At 47.0% G+C, this 20,500-nt stretch overlaps 13 protein-coding genes across 13 annotated transcripts; 9 read left to right on the top strand and 4 right to left on the bottom strand.

Moving 5' to 3' along the window:
• Positions 1-553: 553 nt before the first annotated feature.
• On the top strand, positions 554-2,440 carry MRH4 (RNA helicase; the record flags this gene model as incomplete). Its single annotated transcript, XM_049250888.1, has 1 exon — positions 554-2,440. One exon carries the CDS (start codon positions 554-556, stop codon positions 2,438-2,440), a length of 1,887 nt encoding a protein of 628 aa, XP_049110472.1.
• A 395-nt stretch (positions 2,441-2,835) lies between these two features.
• On the top strand, positions 2,836-3,417 carry LOZ57_001805 (uncharacterized protein; the record flags this gene model as incomplete). The annotated part of the gene is made up of 2 exons (XM_049250887.1): positions 2,836-2,892; positions 2,941-3,417. 2 exons carry the CDS (start codon positions 2,836-2,838, stop codon positions 3,415-3,417), a joined length of 534 nt encoding a protein of 177 aa, XP_049110471.1.
• An 826-nt stretch (positions 3,418-4,243) lies between these two features.
• LOZ57_001804 (uncharacterized protein) lies at positions 4,244-4,606 on the top strand (the record flags this gene model as incomplete). Its single annotated transcript, XM_049250886.1, has 1 exon — positions 4,244-4,606. The coding sequence occupies one exon, from the start codon at positions 4,244-4,246 to the stop codon at positions 4,604-4,606; it is 363 nt and encodes a 120-aa protein (XP_049110470.1).
• Positions 4,607-4,889: 283 nt separating this feature from the next.
• On the bottom strand, positions 4,890-6,829 carry set9 (histone lysine methyltransferase Set9; the record flags this gene model as incomplete). The annotated part of the gene is made up of 2 exons (XM_049250885.1): positions 4,890-6,683; positions 6,734-6,829. The coding sequence occupies 2 exons, from the start codon at positions 6,827-6,829 to the stop codon at positions 4,890-4,892; spliced, it is 1,890 nt and encodes a 629-aa protein (XP_049110469.1).
• A 622-nt stretch (positions 6,830-7,451) lies between these two features.
• mrpl38 (54S ribosomal protein L38, mitochondrial) lies at positions 7,452-7,736 on the top strand (the record flags this gene model as incomplete). The annotated part of the gene is made up of 2 exons (XM_049250884.1): positions 7,452-7,457; positions 7,509-7,736. The coding sequence occupies 2 exons, from the start codon at positions 7,452-7,454 to the stop codon at positions 7,734-7,736; spliced, it is 234 nt and encodes a 77-aa protein (XP_049110468.1).
• Positions 7,737-9,031: 1,295 nt separating this feature from the next.
• pin1 (peptidyl-prolyl cis-trans isomerase Pin1) lies at positions 9,032-9,732 on the top strand (the record flags this gene model as incomplete). Its single annotated transcript, XM_049250883.1, has 4 exons — positions 9,032-9,034; positions 9,093-9,496; positions 9,554-9,670; positions 9,723-9,732. The coding sequence occupies 4 exons, from the start codon at positions 9,032-9,034 to the stop codon at positions 9,730-9,732; spliced, it is 534 nt and encodes a 177-aa protein (XP_049110467.1).
• A 344-nt stretch (positions 9,733-10,076) lies between these two features.
• LOZ57_001800 (uncharacterized protein) lies at positions 10,077-11,024 on the top strand (the record flags this gene model as incomplete). Its single annotated transcript, XM_049250882.1, has 2 exons — positions 10,077-10,100; positions 10,158-11,024. The coding sequence occupies 2 exons, from the start codon at positions 10,077-10,079 to the stop codon at positions 11,022-11,024; spliced, it is 891 nt and encodes a 296-aa protein (XP_049110466.1).
• Positions 11,025-11,606: 582 nt separating this feature from the next.
• On the top strand, positions 11,607-12,230 carry LOZ57_001799 (uncharacterized protein; the record flags this gene model as incomplete). Its single annotated transcript, XM_049250881.1, has 1 exon — positions 11,607-12,230. The coding sequence occupies one exon, from the start codon at positions 11,607-11,609 to the stop codon at positions 12,228-12,230; it is 624 nt and encodes a 207-aa protein (XP_049110465.1).
• Positions 12,231-12,792: 562 nt separating this feature from the next.
• Positions 12,793-15,671, bottom strand: LOZ57_001798 (uncharacterized protein; the record flags this gene model as incomplete). Its single annotated transcript, XM_049250880.1, has 4 exons — positions 12,793-12,859; positions 12,924-13,081; positions 13,141-15,243; positions 15,294-15,671. The coding sequence occupies 4 exons, from the start codon at positions 15,669-15,671 to the stop codon at positions 12,793-12,795; spliced, it is 2,706 nt and encodes a 901-aa protein (XP_049110464.1).
• A 298-nt stretch (positions 15,672-15,969) lies between these two features.
• Positions 15,970-16,632, top strand: CBC2 (nuclear cap binding complex subunit; the record flags this gene model as incomplete). The annotated part of the gene is made up of 4 exons (XM_049250879.1): positions 15,970-16,094; positions 16,159-16,203; positions 16,261-16,452; positions 16,503-16,632. 4 exons carry the CDS (start codon positions 15,970-15,972, stop codon positions 16,630-16,632), a joined length of 492 nt encoding a protein of 163 aa, XP_049110463.1.
• Positions 16,633-16,769: 137 nt separating this feature from the next.
• On the bottom strand, positions 16,770-17,687 carry SNO1 (Senecionine N-oxygenase; the record flags this gene model as incomplete). Its single annotated transcript, XM_049250878.1, has 2 exons — positions 16,770-17,385; positions 17,446-17,687. 2 exons carry the CDS (start codon positions 17,685-17,687, stop codon positions 16,770-16,772), a joined length of 858 nt encoding a protein of 285 aa, XP_049110462.1.
• A 213-nt stretch (positions 17,688-17,900) lies between these two features.
• LOZ57_001795 (uncharacterized protein) lies at positions 17,901-18,926 on the top strand (the record flags this gene model as incomplete). Its single annotated transcript, XM_049250877.1, has 1 exon — positions 17,901-18,926. One exon carries the CDS (start codon positions 17,901-17,903, stop codon positions 18,924-18,926), a length of 1,026 nt encoding a protein of 341 aa, XP_049110461.1.
• A 447-nt stretch (positions 18,927-19,373) lies between these two features.
• On the bottom strand, positions 19,374-20,333 carry SLC1 (1-acylglycerol-3-phosphate O-acyltransferase; the record flags this gene model as incomplete). The annotated part of the gene is made up of 2 exons (XM_049250876.1): positions 19,374-19,558; positions 19,622-20,333. 2 exons carry the CDS (start codon positions 20,331-20,333, stop codon positions 19,374-19,376), a joined length of 897 nt encoding a protein of 298 aa, XP_049110460.1.
• Positions 20,334-20,500: the final 167 nt, after the last annotated feature.

Raw genomic sequence — 20,500 nt, 5'->3', positions numbered from 1 at the left:
CTCAACCTTAAGGCAAGTCAGCTATCTTGACCCACAGATGCACGATTGACGGTGCGATGCGGACCCTGCAACGCTACCTTACCTTTTGCGCGAATGTGCACTATGTGTGAGGGGATGGCATACAGTGTAGAAACTAGATAAATGCAGTGCGGCTGCTATGTGCTGGCTCAACTTGATGCCTCCTGGAGCGTAAGCTTAACGAGTGGTCAGGGCAGCATAAACAATACAGGTAGCGAAACAAAAAGGAAGGAAAAGAGGGCAGGCAAGGGCAACAAATGGAAGAACGAATTGACGTGGCGTCACTGAGAAGAATCGCGAGCGAGGCGTGAGGCGAGAAGGGCGGAGGGAAGAGGGGTGGTGGTGAGCGAGAGAGCGCGATATAAACAGTCCAGCCGCCGAAGTCGAGCGGCTCGCCGCCCGTATTGACGCCGCCCGAGTTGGCCTGGCAACCGCGGCTTGGCTTGGCCCGCGAAAATTCAAAATTGCCGGTCTTCGCATCACGATCATCACGACCACCACCACCACCTTGTCCTCCACCACCACTCCTGCGCTCATGGCACCGCTCCCCCTTGTCCGCAACGTGTGCCTACTATGCCGGTCCTGTCTGTCTGTCCGTCCGTCGCACTCGTGGTTGCTGCAGTCCTGGCGCCATGCCGCCACCCAAGCCCGCCGTCGGAAACCGGCTCGAATGACCTTGTCGAAAAACGTCGCTAATCCCACGGTGCAGTATGGCCAGGGCCGGCAACGGCCCCCGCGGCTATACAACAGCCCATTTGGTGGAATGAATCAAACCAGCGCCAACCTACAAGATCGGCGGCGTCCGCGATCCCAGGCCGAACTGCGCAGGGCAGAGTTTGCGGAGGACAAGGATGCTGGGGAAAGGCCAAAGCGCCAGAGGTCGCAGCCTACCAGGAAATTCTTAAAAATGCAGCAATCGCTTGTATCCGTTTCATATAAACGACGGAACCGTATTAAAGAAACGCTCGCTTCTATCACCTCCTTCGACCAATTCGAACTACTTCCATCTGTCAAACAAGCCATCTACACCCAGGCCTTACCCAACTTAGACTACGTCAAACCTACTCCTATTCAACGACTAGCCATACCAGCAGTACTCAAAGGTGCCTCCGCTGTACCGAGCAATGAGCATGTCTTAGGAAAATTCGACCAGTATCTTTTAGCTGGTGAAACTGGTTCTGGGAAGACATTGGCCTATCTGATTCCGGTGATTGATTCTATGAAACGGTCTGAGGATATAGATAAGGAAGAAGAATTAAAATCGGCGAGAAACCAACAAAAGAAGAAAGAGGTAGCCGCACACCAAAAGGCAAAAACTGCAAACGTATTTGAGCTGGAAGAGCCTACGGACGAGGAACCTGCTCCAGCCCCCAAGAACATCATTAAACCCAAAGTGTTAATTCTAGTACCGACGTTAGAGCTAGTCGAGCAGATTGGTAGAATTGTGAAGGAGATGGCCCACACAGTAAAGTATCGCTCGGCGCTTCTAGCATCCATGTTTACTCCGCGCAAGATCAGGAACACACTGTTCAACCCCGCTGGTGCCGATATCCTTGTGGCCACACCTCATATGGTAGAAGCTATCGCCAAATCTAACCCTTACATCTTAAGCCGCGTTACGCATCTTGTCGTCGACGAAGCTGATTCTATGTTTGATAAATCTTTTGGCCCGAAAACGAATTTCATCATCGATAGGGCAGCATCGAGCCTTAAACAACTTATTCTCTGCTCCGCTACGATCACGAACTCGCTCGACAAATGCTTACGTTTACGGTTTCCCGAAATTAACCGACTTGTAACCCCTGGCCTCCATTCGATACCCCGGAGGGTACAACTTGGTGTTGTGGATATTGATAAGTACCCCTTTAGGGGCAGAAGAGATCTGGCGTGTGCTAGCACTGTCTCTTCCATTATAAAAGGTGGAAATGAGCCCAAACCAATCATTGTTTTCGTAAACGAACGAGAGACTGCCGAGCAGCTTGCCGTATTTCTAAAAAGCAAAATGATTGATGCTATGTCATTGACGCGCGACACCACTGATCAACGCCGAGCTCGAATACTCGCTGACCTCTCCAAAACAAGCTCTTCAAAGGTTCCAGAAAGCCATGGGCTCCTAAAAAACAAAGGTCTCGGCGACCATCCGCAGATTACTGATTCAATTGGGCCTTCTGACTCACCCATGCCTAGCACAAAGGTCATTGTTGTGACAGACCTTGCCTCCCGCGGCATTGACACCACCCTAGTTCGAACAGTCATTCTATATGACGTTCCTCATAATACGATTGATTTCGTCCATCGCCTGGGTCGCCTAGGCCGCATGGGTAGCCGTGGTCGCGGTATTGTTTTAGTGGGCAAGCATGACCGTAAAGATATTGTCCGAGAAGTTCGGGAGTCCATGTTCCTTGGACAGGCTCTAATTTGATTATCAGCATCCTGTTCTATTGTTCCTTTTTGTTTGCATTCCTGGCGCGGGTTTGATACATCACTTTCATCTTATTGCCCCCCTGTCCCGTGCATCTTGCAGGAGTTGGTGACATGTTACATACCTATTATATTTTTACCGCTATACCCTATGCATGGACTAGATATGGATGGGTTTCAGATGTTGAGCGTGACACATATTGAGTTCGTCATAAATTCAACATCAATAAGGTTATTTGCTGATTGGAATAGGATTTATGGCATTTTCATTGGTTGTTCTATCAATCTAGTTAACGAGAATTGAAAGCTGCTGGTTATATAATAGCTCTACAGGATGGAGGTCATTGGCAAGCAAACATGCCCAAGCAAGCGGAATAAGTAGGTGAATGGATTACAATGTCCATTGAAGGTCATTTAAAGGCCGATGGCCAGCATCGGCAGAGCATAAGTTGGGTCAGTATAAGTTTGAAAAGTTCAAGCTGTGCAATCTTTCTTTCCTAGTGCGATATGGGGAACGTCCTATCGAGTCTGGCCACATTCGGGGAAGATGACAAGAGAAGTCCTTCGCGAAAGGGCAGATATCGGTCAAGAGAGAATCATCATTGCAATAGCTATGAGGAAGCTCCCGCAAAATACGATTTGAACGCTACATTAAACGGGGTGCTTGTTGCCTGTGAAGACCTCATCAAAGCAGAGACAGAGAATGCACAGCTGCGAAACCAGGACAGGCTGGAGAGGAGGAAACACAGAAAAAAGAGGTCTGTGATTGCTCAAGTGCAACCGCAACCTCAGCAGCAAACACCGGAGGTGCCACTGCAAGGGCATCTTCCGGTTCCCCATGTCTCTGCGTCAGAAATGCACGATGTACATCCACCTCTTCCACAAACAACAAGAAACGAAATGGCATATCCGACCGATTTCCCGGGAGTTCCAGGCGCTTTCCCTCCAGCAATGGGGACCAATGGCGAGAGTGGGTGAAGCCGAAGCCGCCTTGTATGTGTGTACATACATGCGTACAACCTTAGATTATACAAATGCTGAGTATGAATTAATCACCAGGACCAGTAAACATGGTAGTACGCCGGCAAAATGCGGCACCCTTCGCCATCGACGAGAATGGTGATAGGTTTTCTTCTCTGAACCACCATAGACAGCTAGGGAGGACCGGACATATCCAGGTTTCAGGCAGCACAGTCATCGCATGCAAAAGCTCGTCCGTCGCTGCTACCAGGTGAGAGACAAATGGAGTGAGTTCTCATTGCGCCTCATGTCGTTTTGTATACAACCTATGTATCCTTGAAGACACGCGATGCCTGTCGAAGGTGAAGATGATGCGAAGTCGAGTGAAACAGCAAACAGATGGCCTAGACTGGCACAAGACAGAAAACAATCGACCGATCCAAATAGCTCCCAGCGACAAAGCGAGCCGTACATGGTTGGGAGTTTGTGTGATGGGTGGGCAGCATACTGGTCCACATGTCCGTTGCCGACATAGACAACATGTAGTTAATAATGTTTGCCTGAAAACTTGTTTGTGATATGTAGTTACTGCCTGCGTGGAAATAAACTAAGCCAACCCATATATTCTCTTGATTCCCATGGAGCGAGGTCATAGAGTTGAAATCTACTCCGTAAAAGCAAACATTTTGAAGTTTGTATTGCGACCAACTTGTAATTGAATGGGCTGCTGCGTCCTGGATTATCTTCGACAGAAGTCAACTATTACAATAATAGAGGGCTAGACAAGTGCAACAGATTGTTGATCGTCTCGATCCACCTACAGTCCTTTTTTGAGCGGGCCAACATGACTTTCCTTACCTTCTGGTCCAAGTTCCGGGACGATCTCCATTATCCCAAGGAGAGCTCGGTTGCCCAGCTGAAACGAATATCTAAAACACCACCCGAGTTTTGGTCGGGCAAAGATTGGATGGAGTCTCGGCGGCACCGGTTTTTATACCAGAAGGGTCTCGAAGACGCCAACAAGAACGGCCTATCGCAAATAAGGCTCAGAAAAATATCCCCAGCCGGCAGATACTGGCCAAACACTCCAAAATTCGACCAAGGGTTCTTAGATGACGTGCTACACCAGAGATTTTGGCGAGAAAGGCTACATCAGATTGATGCATATGTTAGGGCGGCGGGATATGCGGACTGGGATTTTGATTAAAACGGAAATTTGGTCGTATATGGCTCTCCCCAAGTGCATTCGAATCACTGGTAAGGGGGGTCGAAGAACGAAGCTGAGATGTTCATCTAGTTGGGATGAAGCGATAAGTAGATACAAATGATAAACAACGAAGAAATATTTGTATTGTATGTACATACGTAGATATACTGAAAAAGGGCTCGCAGCTGCTTCAAATGGGTTCGAGATCGCAATGTGCACCACCAACCAATATTTTTAAAAAAGTTTTAACCAAAAAAATGTTGAAATTATATTACTGTAATGGCTACACATTCAAGTGTAGCGAGCTTCTTGCTCGCTTCGCGGCTCTCGTGACACGACGTTCATCTCCAAATTCACTTGGATCCGCTTCTGTTCTGTTCTCGGAAATATCCCGAGTTGAGGTGGTGGTTGCATGGCTAATGCCTCGGCCACGACGTTGAATTCGGGATTCATCTTCGGTTGCTAGAAAACGATGTATCGTGCGATGGTCCATCACGCGCTCTTCGGAATCATTCCGACCTTCTTTATCAGTTTTAGGCCAGCGATACCCGTACAGCTTGGAGTGACGTTCGCATCGGGGGCATTCTTTTCGTGTGAGATATGAGTCTCCCTGAACAAACCAGGCATTACAGGTCTGGCAGTCTACCCAGCGGTCATACCGCTGCGCAAGCAGCTTTGATGTTTTTGTGTAATCCCCAGGAGTTCTAAGTTTCGGACCGTCATGCTCGATAGTAGGAATGAGGTGGCTTTTGCGCTTTCTAGTCTTCTTAATCGAATCACGTTTCACAACGGTCATTTTCTTATCATCAATTTCCCAAGAAGCAGACAAGTCAGAGAGCTCTGACTCTTCATTCTCGCGAGTATTACGGCCGTCTTGCACAGCTGGAGTCTCGATCTCGCGTTTTTCAAGACATTTCTCAGATGTAGGCTCCAGTTTCAGTTCTCCCTTCTTTGAATTAAAATTTGATTCAGAAATAGATGTTACCGTAGTAGATCTTGTAGGAGCAGGAGTCTGATCGTCTCCAAAGGCAAGACATAGGTTTTGATCGCTAGGAGACGAAATACTAGAAGCAATGTTCGAACTTGAGTATTGGAAATGATGCAAGCTAGACCCAACAGTACATTGCGAAGAAAGCTCCTTGAATTCTGGAGGGATTAGAAAGCCAGAGAGCCGTCGTCCATTTACTGTGATCAGAGGCTCGGAGATAGGGTCGGGGCTGCTGGGAGGCGATGTTTGGTGCCGCAGGCTTGAGGATGTGATATTATCCACAGGCGTTGAGAAAATTGGGTCGAGCGACGGTTCGCGCATGTATTCTGAAGAGGCAGGAGTTGGGGAGACTCCTGACTGGATGTTGCCAGTTATTTCCTCAGGTGAAGAGGCACGACTATTATTTTCAGATGCATTATCGGGAGACCACCCATTTCGTAACGCAAGCTCGCAAGTGTTGCAAAGGCATTCACAATTGTCTACGCCAAAGTAATTATCACCATAAGATACGGTGATTTCCTCATTCACCTCAATATCCCGAATAGCCACAATTTCCATGCTTTCAGAGCCTTTCGTAACAAGCCTTGCGTTAGGATTGCAGTCATGGTTTGAAAACCTTGCTGGGCCTAGGAATAAGGATGGGGTTTTTTTGCGACTTGACATTACGATGCTGAAATCTCTTCTCGTCAAGTCTAGCGTCGTTTCCTCTTCGGGTGTAAGAGCGACAAGCGTCCCCGAAAGATGCCTTATAGTATCGCCAGCCCTGATGAGCTTTCTAGCCGACAATGCCGCTTCATATGTCGTAATCGTATAGCGATTCGTTGTGCTAACTTCAAAAGGGCAGTCGGGAAGATAAATGGAAATGTATTTTCGTAGATGACGGCGAAACCATTCCTTTTCCTTTTCAGATCCAAGTTTGCCAACATACTTCCTTATGCCTGTGAGATTGAGAAGGGATTTTTCCGCTTTTGACACGTCTTTGGCAACAATAACATCCTGCAGCAATATCGACGTAACCTCATCCTCTATAACGCCTCGGATGGGGAAATATTTGGGCCTGTTTTTGCGGATTTTAGTCCAAAAAAAAGCCTACATGTTGAAGGTTAGTCCTATTTAGATCAAAGAATTGGGCTTCATACGCGATCGACCATCGAGTCCGTGATGATATCATCGTAGGCGGCAAGTTGAGCCAGCGTCAACTTTCCTTTTTGCTTCGGCAGTGGAGTAGGCGCCATTAGGAGAAAAGAATGAATAAAAAATCAACAAGTGGCTATCCATGAATTTCGTATATTGGAGGTCTTTATACTCTAGAAAGATAAACGACCACACCAGGGGCTAATGAGAACGACAACTCCTGCGCCAGAAGAAAACGACGTTAGATATCAAAAAGAAAGATTAAGCTCTGAAAGAGCTCAACCATTGTAGAGAATGCACACATGCGCATAATCGGCTAAACTGCCGTCATATGAATACACAATGCGGGAGCCGCGCTCAGTCGACCCGTTCGTGTTTCTGGCGCTTCCTGGAGTAACGAAACAACTGCTTATGTCATCCGTACCTGAATCGGAACCCGGGGCACCAGATTATCCGACGCATCAAGATGAAATTCAACCTGCTAAGTGAAGGACGGCTTGAGCATGCTCTGCGTATTTGCATAATTTCAGCAATATGAGTATACAGCTTAAGGCATGTGGGACAGCCTCTTTTCCAAATTTGTCGTTTACATACTCACATCTGCCTCCTAGACCTTGTTGCACTGTATCGACAACTCGGGCGCTGCCATTGTGGAATGCACTGGCGTGTTGGGGAAGAAAGGGGCGGCGACTATCGGTTAGCTTTGTGATCGGGAGCAACGGAATGACTGTGTGATCTAACTTGCACCTTTTAGGTGATCGAATAATTGTTGTGGTACAGAAACAACGGCATTTTGGGTCGGATTCTGGCGGTGCGAGTACTGCTATTGCAAATAAGGTGCGCCAGGGCGACGTAAAACACGCCGTTGTTGTAAGAGCAAAACAAAACGTCCAACGATCGGACGGAGGTTTTGTCAAATTTGACGACAATGCTTGTGTGCTGATTAACAAGTCGGGGGACCCTATCGGAACACGGTTGAATGGTAAATCTGCTCCTTGGGATTTCTGAAACTCCTGCTAACTCAAGAATAGGAATTGTTGGAGCAGAACTACGGAACAAAAATTGGTCGAAAATATTATCTTTGGCGCCGATGCATTTATGATATACAACTAAGGCGAATATTTATGGGAAACTTTGATTGATTTTCCGTATTGTACTATTAGACTTCAACAAGCGCAGCACACTCATGACCATTTAATCCGTTCCTACCGATCCAAAACGCCCTCTTTTGAACGCCGGTAAAGAGCCAGGTAGAAGACCCCAATCGCTTCTTCCAGTACATATTGATATCAAATGAACACCTTACCACACGCGCAACAAACATAGTATAATTTCTAAATGTCCATGAACCCGTATTAGTGAGGTTTATTTATAACTCAAAATGCTGGCCAAGTGCAAAACATACCATTCCCGTTTCCGCCGAACGCTGTTGGGACTGAAAAAAAACAGCCTCATTTTCTCCGCAGCTAGGGCAGAGTTTATTTGATCTTGGAAGCTATGAAAGAATGTTTATTAGCAAGGCCCATTATATTATGCTAATGCAATGACAGCGGACTTGGGTATAGCTGGGGTCGGCAAATGCAGAGTGGGGAACGAACCGTAGGGTCCGAGGCAACATCTTGAGTCACGCCAGCGGTATCTCCTACTTGACTGTTGAGATTGTTCTGAAAGACACAATGAGAGGTGGCAGGCTCGCCGACGTGACAAGTACGGCAAGAAAACATCAGCGTATTCGTCGAGCGATCTTCTTTTGGGTACAGCAAATTGGAGCTAGGAGCAAATAAGATGTCAGTGAGATAAATAAAGGCCAAAAATGACAGTCCCTACCATTCGCGACAGAAACGAAAATGAATCTGGTCGACGTTTTGCGACTGCTCGTTCGCGGATGAGGAGGGTGGTGAGGCAGACATAATTGTACCTTATTCAGTGAGCTATAGTATCACTAGCAAGTTTTCTGCGTTTTAAATAAGAAGGGCTGAGCCAGCATGAATGCCAGACAGTGCTTTGGAGCGTGAATCTCACTCAAGGGCATGGACAATACTCCGTATTTAGTCAACCAACTTGAAGACTTGGATGCTTATTAATATGACGCACGGGCCTTCTCGACGGCGCTGGGTTACTTCAAACGTGCATTCAGTAACAGACCGCAAAGGTAACTATACTAGTTGGTAGAAGGCCGACTTGAAGGAAACAAGGAATAAGAACGATCAGTTATAGGCAAGGTCTACGGAGTACGGGGTTTATCTACCATCACTGCTTTTATAGGCGCCAGCGAAAAGTAGCACTCCTCGAGAGTAGGCAGCATGGTAAGTCCTTGACGCCTACATTCCAGATCTCTGGTGCACGATTGGTAACCGTTGATAGGCGGATTCAGGGCTTCCACCAGGCTGGGAAGTTCGGCATTCCAACTCGAAGAATTTACCCTATTATTTCAACCCTCAAACAAAGGAATCTCGCTGGGAGCCTCCAGCGGAAACGGATACCGAAAAACTGAAGGTGTACATGGCCGCCTATCACAGCTCTGCCCCAGATCGTCATGCGAATTCTGGCCAGAAAGATGGCCAGATCCGGGCAAGCCATCTACTCATTAAACATCGCGATAGTCGCAGGCCGACCAGCTGGAGGGAGGCAAGCGTCACGCGTACTAAAGAAGAAGCGATCGAGATTTTGAATGGCCATTTAAGCCGTATAAAAGCTGGAGAGGCCACTTTGGGCGACATTGCTACCACGGAGTCGGATTGTAGTAGCGCAAGGAAGAAGGGTGACTTGTCAGTGATGCACACCCTTTAGCTTGAGGCACACAGCATGCTTACCCTCCAAAACAGGGGTTTCTTCGGCCGTGGTGTTATGCAAAAAGAGTTTGAAGATGCCTCATTTGCCTTGAAGCCAGGGCAGATAAGTGGAGTGGTGGAAACACAGTCCGGTGTGCACCTGATTGAAAGGTAAACTGCTATGAACTCTTCAAACTGCTGTGTGCTAACATAGCTCAATTAGAATTGAATAAACACATGATCTTATTTTAGCTGTATCTAAAAGATGATTTTGATTTATACAGCTGAATAATTCTTGATATTCGCGCAACAGCCCCTAGTTGCTGGTGCATTCCGCCGATGTTCTAACAAGCACGTTCAAAATACCATACACGTATATCAAATCGCCATAGAAACAATTCTGTTGTTGACGCACTCTCTTAAATTTTCTTCTCTAGCCCTTTGAATTCCTCCATGCATTTCCATTGAGGCAGCAGTAAGCATCCTTGCACATAATATCTCACTGTTTTGTTTTTTCACCCCTACCTATACAACTTCTCCTGTATTGGTCCAGTCAGGCAGAAGTCCTATCAAAAAGATGGAAAACACGGGGCGCTTCCCTGTAGGCGTCCCTCACTTCCAGTCATATTCTTGCCTGCTAAGCTTCTTGTCAATCTAGGCGTTCGATTCCGGGAGCCATTATGGTATTCAAGGGACACAGATTTCTGATGCTAACAATGCCAAAAATTTCATGCTGGACGAAATTATGATGGGCACCGAGCCACATATTAATAGTCAAATACAACAGTACGAGGAGCCACTCCCCGATCTTGGGACTGAGGACTTCGCCACCATGAGCGACCAAGACTTTCTGGCTTTGTTTGCGCAATGTAATGCCGCTCAAAACAATGGGACTCCCAGTGCCAATGCTAATGCTGGCCCTGCGGCCCATGCTTATGGCCCAGTGCCTGATTCCACAGTCCTGGCAGCAACGGCCACCCAAGATCCGAACTATCATGAATCTGAGAACGCAGATGTCAATTCGTCTTACCTGAGTATCATACAAGGTAACTCAGTTGGAAATCCGGCAGACAATGGTTTTGTGCCCCTCACAGACTTAAAAGTCGTCAACCAGCATGCCGAAGCGCTGGTTGTTACGTTGGGACATATTCGAGTTCAGGCCTTAGGCGGGCTGGACTTTCTCCGTCAACTACATAATCAATCACTGAACTTTTATATGGACTGTCTTCGCAAACCTAATGATGCGGGTGACGATAGTTGGCAACGGTACTTGGAGGAAATGAGGTTGAGCTACAATATGTTGAGGGACTATCAGATGCAATCTTACAAGACTATGTGCGGCTCCATACGCATATGGCTTCGTTATTACTACAAGGTTGTCAACCCAGAAACCCTTCGCAGAACCTCTGAAGAACTCCGTCAATTCGTGGATATTCAACGTCACGTCGTGGGCTATCGCCTTCCGGAATGGCAAAACCACCCAGCATTGGTCATGAAACAAGAGAAAACTTGCCCTTCATCCTGATCTTTCCAAGCCGAAGGTGAGTAATTTCTTGTTTATCTCTTTAGCAACATGGAGTCTATGGCTGTCATTAGAACTTATACTGATTATTCGTCTTTAAAGGGCGGGTAGTCAGTGCGATATTCCTTTATCAACATTCTTTAACCCCCCTATTTAGTTTCTTGTCAAAAGGTTGGCTGGCGAAGTTGGATATCTGAAGGCCAGGCTTATTTAAATTGGGCTGGCAAAATCAATAAGGGATAGTAAAATATGTTACTCTCATCCATATTTCAAGTTTAAAGTCTTGCTTGTTTCTGCTGATATGGTTTATGCCAAACTAGATGCAGGAGGGACATGTGTGGTTCACGTGTGTTTTGGTTTGTTGCCCCTTGATATGACTCCTTTAAGCTGGTTTATCGATAAGAGAGAGCCATACGCGTATATGGGGAATATTTTCATAACAATCTGCTTCTTCTTCTTGTTGACATACTTTCTTCTACACTCTTCCAAAGCAACACAATCTACTTCCACAAAGCTCAATATCAGTTCAATTGTTCTGAGGCTCTCATTTCTAGTTTCACTATGGTTCTTCACCCCCCATACATAATGTATCCAAACCCCGCTGTGCTCGCTGACGGAGTTCCCTTACCGGAAAGTATCTCCTTTGTGACTCCGCTTGAAATCCGTATCGCACTCTGTCAAGCGTATCATACCGAAAAACATGCCCGTACTCAACTTAGCATGCTTGAGGAAAACACCCGTAATCGCTTCTATCGCCTCTGCCCAATTGAGAATACAGCTGTCTTCCAAGAACATTGCTCTTCTATCGACCGAATTCTCGACTGGACCGGTGGTAACATGCAGAGTATGTACCAAGTCAGCAGCACCCTTGCTCCGGCACTCAAAGTCCCCAGTTTCGTTCTGAAGTTTACTGTCGACGAACAAGCCTACAGCCGATATCTCAACGAGTGTAACGAGATGTATCGAATGTTCTTCAACAGTACACTCGTGGTATGGAAACAGTGTAAACGTAGAGGCGACGAAGTGTTGCGGCACAGTCAAATTTCAAAGCTCAACAAGCTAATGTGTCTGAGATGGTGGAACAAGTTTCTAGAAGATGCTCTTGCCTGGGAGTCAAGAATTGAGGACCTCACAGTATCTTCATGGCCCGACATAATTGCGGAATTGTCAACACTCATCGAGGAAAGGGTCGACTTCGAGGAAGCTTAGGGCCCTCCATAAAGGGGCTCGCAATAACTACGGAAGGATGCCTTTTAAAGTGAAAAAACCAAAAGAACAGAAAAAGAAGCAGATACAGAGATATCATAACACCGATTTCATACTTGCTAGGCTTTACTGAATCACTTCGAGAGTAGATATGTTGGCAGTTGCAACTACTACGAGGGCAGAAGGGGTTCTCAACAGAATTTTTGAACGGCAGACCGAGGGTGAAATAAAGGAAGAAAAGTAGTTCTGTAATATCTTGAGAAACAATGTAATGTTCTTTTGATAATCCCGAAGCTACCAAGCTTTTGATATCTTCAAATCCTGTAAGAGCAGGTATGGTTTGGTTGGAGGCTTGCGCTACTTCAAAGAGCTTAATAGCTGAACCGGGTTTAATTATTATCACTTGTATCATGGGAATAAACAAAGCTGCTCTGGCAAGAAATTTTATACGCTGAATAAGAGATCAATAACCATCACTGCGCATGGAGACTACCTGGACAGTGCCACCGAACGTAGCTATAGTTCAAGGGAAAAGATAGAGAACAGCGCAATAAAGATAATACGATCAAAATTCGAGCGTTCCGGTATTCAATCGTTCGAGCCGCGACGTTATAGCTTCTATAACTGCCGCTCTAGAGTTATCAAGACCATTAGCCAAAATTATGCAAGGTTTAATTATGTAAAGGAATAACGTACTCTCGCTCAACCATATTCATAGCATCTACAACTTTTGCCTCCCTTAGTCGGCGGGGAACTCTTAAAGGTGTGGGCTGCGCATCAACATCAATTGTAGTTGTGTCCGCCTCAGAAAGTCGTCTGGCTTCAGTTAACAGAGACTGTGCCAGTGCTTTTGCCTGCAATTCGGTTTTTAGTGAGCGGAACAAAAGACGGCAGTCAGGCGTTAGTTTCTTACCGTTTCAAGTCTTTGTATCAGGTCTGCACGTGCATCCCCATCGTCTGCTCCAATTGAATTCGACAAGGTCCCAACTTCTTGTATCCAACCCTTTTCTCTATCGCTAATAGGGCGGCCACCAGCTCTCAAAAGCTTGCTTCGCAGATTATGGTACCGCAATGTTAGTTCCTTCTGCGTAGATTCAACAGCGGCCATCCTTGAGTCTAAGGCTCCCTCGCGACCGGTTTTGCTAGATTGTACAGGTCGTCGAACAGTGCCTTGCGACACGTCGTTAATTCTTCCAGCAATGTCTATAAGTTGATCTAACTGGTAGCGGATTTCTCCTTGTAACCTTTCGCACCTCCGGAAAAGATCGGAAGCCGCTATTTCAAGTGCATGGCTATATGAGCTCAAGATTCGATGAGCAGCAGTCATAGTATCAAGCGTAGATGGAGAAAGACGGATGGGCTCCTTTAAAGTATGCCTGTGGCCATGGGGAACATGATCATTGACAAAGGAGACAAGCGGGTTTGTAGAGTAAAGAAGTGATGGGACTTGGTACGGAGCGCGTTGAAGGGTGGGCAGGTGGGTTTGCTGTACGCTCGCTGCTGGCTCCGAAGAAATAATGTCCTCTGTTGTCTCAGAATCTCTGGCAGCCGAAGACTCCAAAATAAGCGCACAGACCTCTGAGGGTGTGTAAGTAAGTAGCATGTAGCCCAAGTCAAAGTCGTGAAATATCAAGCTATTTGTAAGATGCTCAAAGTTTCCTAGTTGTTTCGCAGGTTTAACCTGAATTATTTGTTGGCCCTCTGCAATGGAGCTATCGCACATGATACCAATTCGATATGCGGACCCTACCGTATCTTCCGATTGTAACTCTGGCTCAAGTCTGTGTGCCCATGAAGATAAGGAGATGAAGGAGATCGCATTTGCCGTTGTCACGAAAAAGTTATAGCGAGATCCAATATCTTCCGAAAAAGTGGGCCAGCAATTTCGTTGTTGATCGCTTCCTCGGACCGTCTGCAAAGACTCAAGAAGTAAGAGCTCCATGGATTCGGACACTGGAGTGGTACATTTATTCTGGCTTTTATGCGGAAGCCATTGGCCTTCAACACCATGCATTTCAAGTCCGATATGGACCACGCCATTCTCAGTCACAAGGCAGAGCACTGTTCCTGATACTCCATTCTGGCTACTCTCGTTGGAAATACGCCCACCATCTTCGCCAATCAAAAGGCCATCAACCTTTGGCTTTGCAGCAATAACAAATATATCGGTGACATCGAAGTCGTCCGGCTCTTCTTCAATAGTGAATTGAAACGGACCTTGCAATCTTGGTATCGGACTCGGGATGCTTGGTCGTGGTCGGATTTCAGAGAGCCCAGAGTCACTATCAGGTTGTATCGGTTCCTGATTGTCAATTTCCCGAAGCCACTCGTACTGTTGCTCAATGAATTTTCGCTTATCATGATCAAAAGTATCATCCTGAGCTGCTGCTAAGGCATGGACAACTGAAGTTTTTAAGGATGGGATAGTTAGAGAAGGTGCATGCCATTTTGATGGTAATAGCGGGCATAGAGCGTAGACATCGCCCTGCCTCATCGCTATCCAAAAGGTCATTGATGCCCAGGCATCTTCGTCGTCATAACCTCGTCCACCAAACGAGGCCGAAGCAACTTCCATATCAGAAGAATCGACAGAAAATCCTTTGTTTTGACCGAACCTTGACGGAGTAAAATCATCCTCACAAGACCTTCCGTCGATTAACTTTTTAAGGTCAATAGCAATAGCAGGACGATCAAATGACCAATTATCTCGCCGGTCAATTTCCCAGACGCGCAATGCCGAGTCTGCGGTGACCGTCACAATGCAGCCACAGTGGTTGTCATATACGCCTAGGGGGTGCCACAAAGCAGATACCACTGGCGATTCTGGAATGACATGCGTGGCAGGCCCAAGTTGATATGTCCTCAATCGTATAGGGCTATGATCTGGGCCAGATAAATGAGATGAATCTGGTAGGACGGCAATATGGATGGTATGAACTGTGAGAATAGCGAGGAATGCGCCATTCGGCGAGGGGATCAGTTGTTTAATGTTGCCGTATATTGGGACAGTAAGTATCTAATCGGGTTAACGACTGCTATAAGATTTCACATCGAATCTCGACATACCCTATACTGAGACGTAGTATCAGAGTCACCTCTCACTCCATTAGTAGACCGAAACTTGTTCGACGCCCCGCCTTTCGAAGACACCGTAGGACTGCCTGATAAGGGAGCCGCGTCCTCTTCTTCGTGTCTTGAGCCATGTCTTCTGTGTCTAACGCTTTCCTGCCATTCGTCTTTCAGAAGAGTAAGATCTGACCATCGAATCTGACCGTCCACCACAGCAAAAACTTCGGTGTCTCGCCGAGCTAGCACTTTTGTTGGTCCAAGGTATGATTCGCCGGGCTGGTCGGCGCCATTTGTCGAGCTGGAACTTGAAAAAAACGAAGCAGCAGGAGAAGGCCTAGATAACCAGGCTGGCGCGTAATCAACAACTCGAGGCATGGAGGCGTGATTGCGGCAAATGTCAGCCGCGGTGGTTGAAAAGGGAGTCGTCAATCAAATTGTTGTACGGAGTAGCTTTATATTTTTGGGTGCAGTCGCGCCAAGCCAACAAGCTCCTTACGTAGAAACCTTGCCAGCAACATTGCCCAAGGAAACATCCAGGAACACCATTCAACCTTGAAGAATTACATCTAATAATTCCTTATCTGAAAGATGAGGCATACAATTGACCGTCTGGACAAACCAAGCACTTATTATCTAGGCAAGGCGAGTACCCACAGGGCTATGTACTGGTGACATGCTTACACAACACCAACAGAACAAAAGGCGGAAACTAGGCGTAAATCGTGATGAGCCTGAGGATATCAATATTGAGACAGAAGACCCTTTGAAAGATGCTACCACCCTTTATGTAGGAAATTTGTGCGTATACGGAATGACTTCACTCATTTCGCTTATGTGCATATTAACCGCCTATTACGTGCAGGTCATTTTATACTACGGAGGAGCAGATCCACGAATTATTTGCAAAGTAGGGTCCATTAAATAAAACATTTCAGCTTGGTTGCTAACGCAACTGCTAATATAGATGTGGTGAAATTAAACGCCTTGTAATGGGCCTCGACCGCTTTGCGAAGACACCGTGCGGCTTCTGTTTCGTCGAATACTACACACACCAAGATGCGCTTGACTGCATGAAGTATATCGGCGGCACGAAGTTGGACGAGAGGATTATCAGGACCGATTTGGACCCAGGGTTTCAGGAGGGAAGGCAATATGGGTATGGCCCAAAGCAAGGTTTTATAATCTTTTCGGCTAACAGGTCGATAGTCGGGGCAAATCAGGTGGCCAAGTTAGAGATGAATATAGAGATGAATATGATCCGGGCCGTGGAGGCTATGGCCGCGCGGTTGCAGAGGAGCGACGAAGGGAGGAAGAGCAATACGGTCGGGGCAGGTAAGCTAGGACGGAAGCACACGGGTTATGGCGCAAGTGAGGCGTATCGAAGTAAGAATTAAACATGGAATGCTTTCTATCTATCTCTATCAGGTACTCAAAATTCAGATTACGTGAAGGTGCAATATACATCTCGAAGCACTACCGATATGCTAAATTGTTTTCTTTCTGTGCTCCTCCAGCCCCTTCTGCTTTCTGGGTTGCGGACTTAACCTGCTGAAGCCACCACATATGAATCCTGGGATCATCGGTCAGCTCTGGGTGGAAACTTGTCCCAAAGACGTTTCCCTGTTTAACTGCAACAATATCACCAGCTTCAGGGTCAGTCGCAACATGAATACCGTTATCTGCCAACCTAGCCACTCTTCCCGCTAGCTTCGCGAGAACATCGACATGATCGCTCATAGCTTCCAGGGCAGCGATATTTTCTGGTTGTCTTGAAGGCGCAACGACGGTCCCTTGCTTCTGCTGTTCCTCAACTTGTAAGGAGTCACTGAAGCGAAGGATCTTCTCTACCACCGGCGCTCGAATGAATACCCCCCGGAATGGTTGGGATGGCTCGCCATTGTCTTGGCATGTTAAGAACGGCAATTCGAGGTCAGCTTGGAAACTCTCGGTTTGGCGGCCAAAATGATTTCGGTTTACGCGCACATCCAGCCCACCAATGAGTTCCTGCCCACCTTGTTTAGTCCTGTTCGCCGATTCAGCTAGGAGAATTAGGCCTGCACATGTTCCCCATGTCGGCTTTCGGTGAATCCTGAGAGACGCCGGTTAGTTACTGACTCGACACGCAGTGCCTTGGATCTATTATACTTACTTAACAAACCCTCTCAACGGCTCTAGCAAATTTGAGCGAGCAGCTACTAGCGATATAGCAGTGCTCTCACCGCCAGGGATAATCAAAGCATCGCAGGTCTCAAGTTGCGCTTCGGTTCTGACTTCAATAAAGCGCCATTGCTGGGTATTTTGGGCGGCTAGTCTGTCTGCAGCCGCATGGAGCAGTTTCAAGTGCTCATGAAAAGCACCTTGGAGGGCGAGAACACCCACTGTAATCGTCATCGCATGTTTTTTCAAGTTTCTGGCTAAGTTGGAGTCATCCGGTGCTTTTTTTTTGCGCCAAACAACGGCCCGCAATAACCGCCACCGGCATTATGTCGGCCCGTAAGAGAAAGTTTAAATACGTATCACATGATGCGGGGCTCAAGTGTTATCTAATCGATCTGATAAAGGAGTGGAATCGAGGCTTCTGCTTGAAATACTGTGGCGAGCAAGATGGCTTCTGTCCAGGGTGAGGGTGGGCATTTGCGCCCTTCGAAGGGACTTTCAAGATGGTATATAGATATGCAGATCCTCACAGCCACGTCTTCCACCCTTCCATTGCTCGCCACCCTTCGCCCTGAAGACCAAAATACTGTGAATAAATATTATCATCTTGCTGATAGGCACATGTCCCTGGCTTCATATTTGCTAAAGTATTTGTTTATTCACCGCTCCTGCCGAATCCCGTGGAATACGATCAGCCTCAGCAGAACCCCGGCACCGCACAAAAGGCCATGTTATATACCATTAGCGCAGGACGATGGATATCAGAATAGACCCCCTATTCCGAAGGTTGAATTCAATGTCAGCCATCAGGCCTCTCTTGTTGCAATTGCAGGCTGTATTATGCCTGATCAAACCAACCAAAACATTTCTTTCTCTCCGTCGCCTACTGGAAGCCCGTCTGGCCTTCAGGTCGGCATCGATATAACCTGTACTGACGAACGTGATCGACGCGGAAGCGATTCGTACCCAAAAAGTGAAGCTGATCTCTACTCCTTCATAGACATATACGCTGAAGTATTCTCAGCCCGAGAAATAGAAATTATGAAGTCGATGCCCAGTCAACCTTATGGGTTAGAAGAGTCAATCAAATATCGCCTTCGCCTCTTCTATACCTACTGGGCCCTAAAAGAGGCGTATATCAAAATGACGGGCGAGGCCCTTCTTGCTCCATGGCTTCGGCAGCTGGAGTTTCTTGGTGTCATTCCCCCGGAACCGTCATTCAACGGTGAAACGTCGACATGGGGCCCACCAGAGACTAGGATGCAAGTGTTTTTGCACGGAAAGAAAGTAGAAAATGTGAGAATTGAAGTTCTTGCCTTTGGAAAGACTTATCTTATCGCCACTGCAACAAGAGGGAGCATTCAACCCAATTATAATTCCGAGTCATTAGGGCCGGTGACGTGGTGTGACTTTCAAAATGTTGACATAGATACCGATATCAGCCCATGTGCTTCTGGCACGTGCCACTGTTGAGCCGGTTTTTGTATTCGAACTTGCTAATGATACAAGTACATATGTACATAAACAATAGTAGATTTGCCTGGATATCACTTGCAGAAGCATATGGGCAAAGTCAAAACATGTATATGAAACATAAAGGGTATTTGACCTGGCAAAATAACCAAGTATAGCCCTATAAGAAAGTAGCAATAAAAATCAACCGAAGCGCCAATGCCATGCAGAAAAGCCATCTATTTTAACCACCTACTCCCATTTAAGTCCGAATTTGATACTAACCTTTACTTCTAGGTGTAAGCGTCATCCCTTCTTTAGTAGCATCAGAGGAAATAGCTCGGAGTAGTGTAGCGGGGGTCAATGGTGATGTGTTCATATCGGTTGAAGAGAGCCGCGCAGATATTTCGGATCCGTGTTGTTGGTCGATTTTGGGGTATACCAAGCTGGTATTCCGGGAATTAACTTTTAGATATTGACGGCGGAGGATTGAGCAAGGCTGGCTGAAGCCGAATCTACCGGGCGATAACCTAGGGAACCTTTGTTCAACTTATTTAGATCCATCAGCGCGGCAAGCATAGTTTCTCTGGTTCTGATTGCTAAGCTATCGACATCTGTAGAGGTAAGACCATAAGTGCTGATGGCAGGAAGGACTTTGTTTCAATTAGTTAAAATACGGCCTTCGTTCGAATGGTAAATAAGCCGTGTATACACACCTTTGATCCGAATGGAGCCGGCACTAAACCTCCATTTTTTGATATTAAGCACATGCGAATAATTCTCCACCACGACAGGAACGATATCAACACCGGCCTGGACAGCTAAGTGGAACGCGCCCTTCTTAAACGGCAACAAGCAGGGTTCTGCCGAATAGCTCCTTGTTCCCTCCGGAAAAATGAAAACACTCTGCTTCTGCTTCTTCATCTGCTCTGCAGCGCCATCAAATGCCTTCAGTGCTGTCTGGCGATTCGCGCGATCGATAAACACGGTACCCGACAGAGCCATAAACCAGCCAAGTACAGGAACGTTTCGCAACGACTTCTTCGCAGTCACGCTGCAGTATGGAGGAAACACGGCACCAAGCATGAGGACATCGAGTTCTGTTTGGTGATTCCCAATGAACACGGCTGGACGAGTAGCCAGGTGCTGCTTGCCCTCGACAATGTCAAAATGTACCCCAGTCGATAGCCACATCACCCATTTGAAGCAGCGTCCAGCAGCCCATTGAGAAACCTGGCCATAGCCAAAGACGCGCAGGAATATCGAGGCGAAGACTCCGTAGCCGGCGCAAAGTAGGAGGGAGGCGTAAGCAGCAAGACAGCGGGCGAAGAAGCCAGCTTGGGGGATTCTGAGAGAGAGTCCAAACAGGCCGACGGTGAGAGCAACATAGGACCCCAGCCCGGCGAAGATGTAGGAGAGAATTGACATGCTGTCACTTCAACCAGCAGCAGTGTGAGAGTGGGCGTGGAGGAGAAAGTGGTTAGGCGCTGGTGTTCCTGTGCTATTGGTGTTGCCAACCTGCCTGCTGGCTTGTGATCAGAATGTTCAACAAAGTTTCAGCAGCCAGGATGTTGGGAAAGCGCACGAGACACCGG

This window comes from Ophidiomyces ophidiicola (assembly GCF_022830035.1).
Source record: "Ophidiomyces ophidiicola strain CBS 122913 chromosome Unknown scaffold_4, whole genome shotgun sequence".
Classification (NCBI taxonomy): Eukaryota; Fungi; Ascomycota; class Eurotiomycetes; order Onygenales; family Onygenaceae; genus Ophidiomyces; species Ophidiomyces ophidiicola.
Note: the sequence above shows the minus strand (reverse complement) of the source record. Positions and strands in the feature narration are given on the sequence as shown.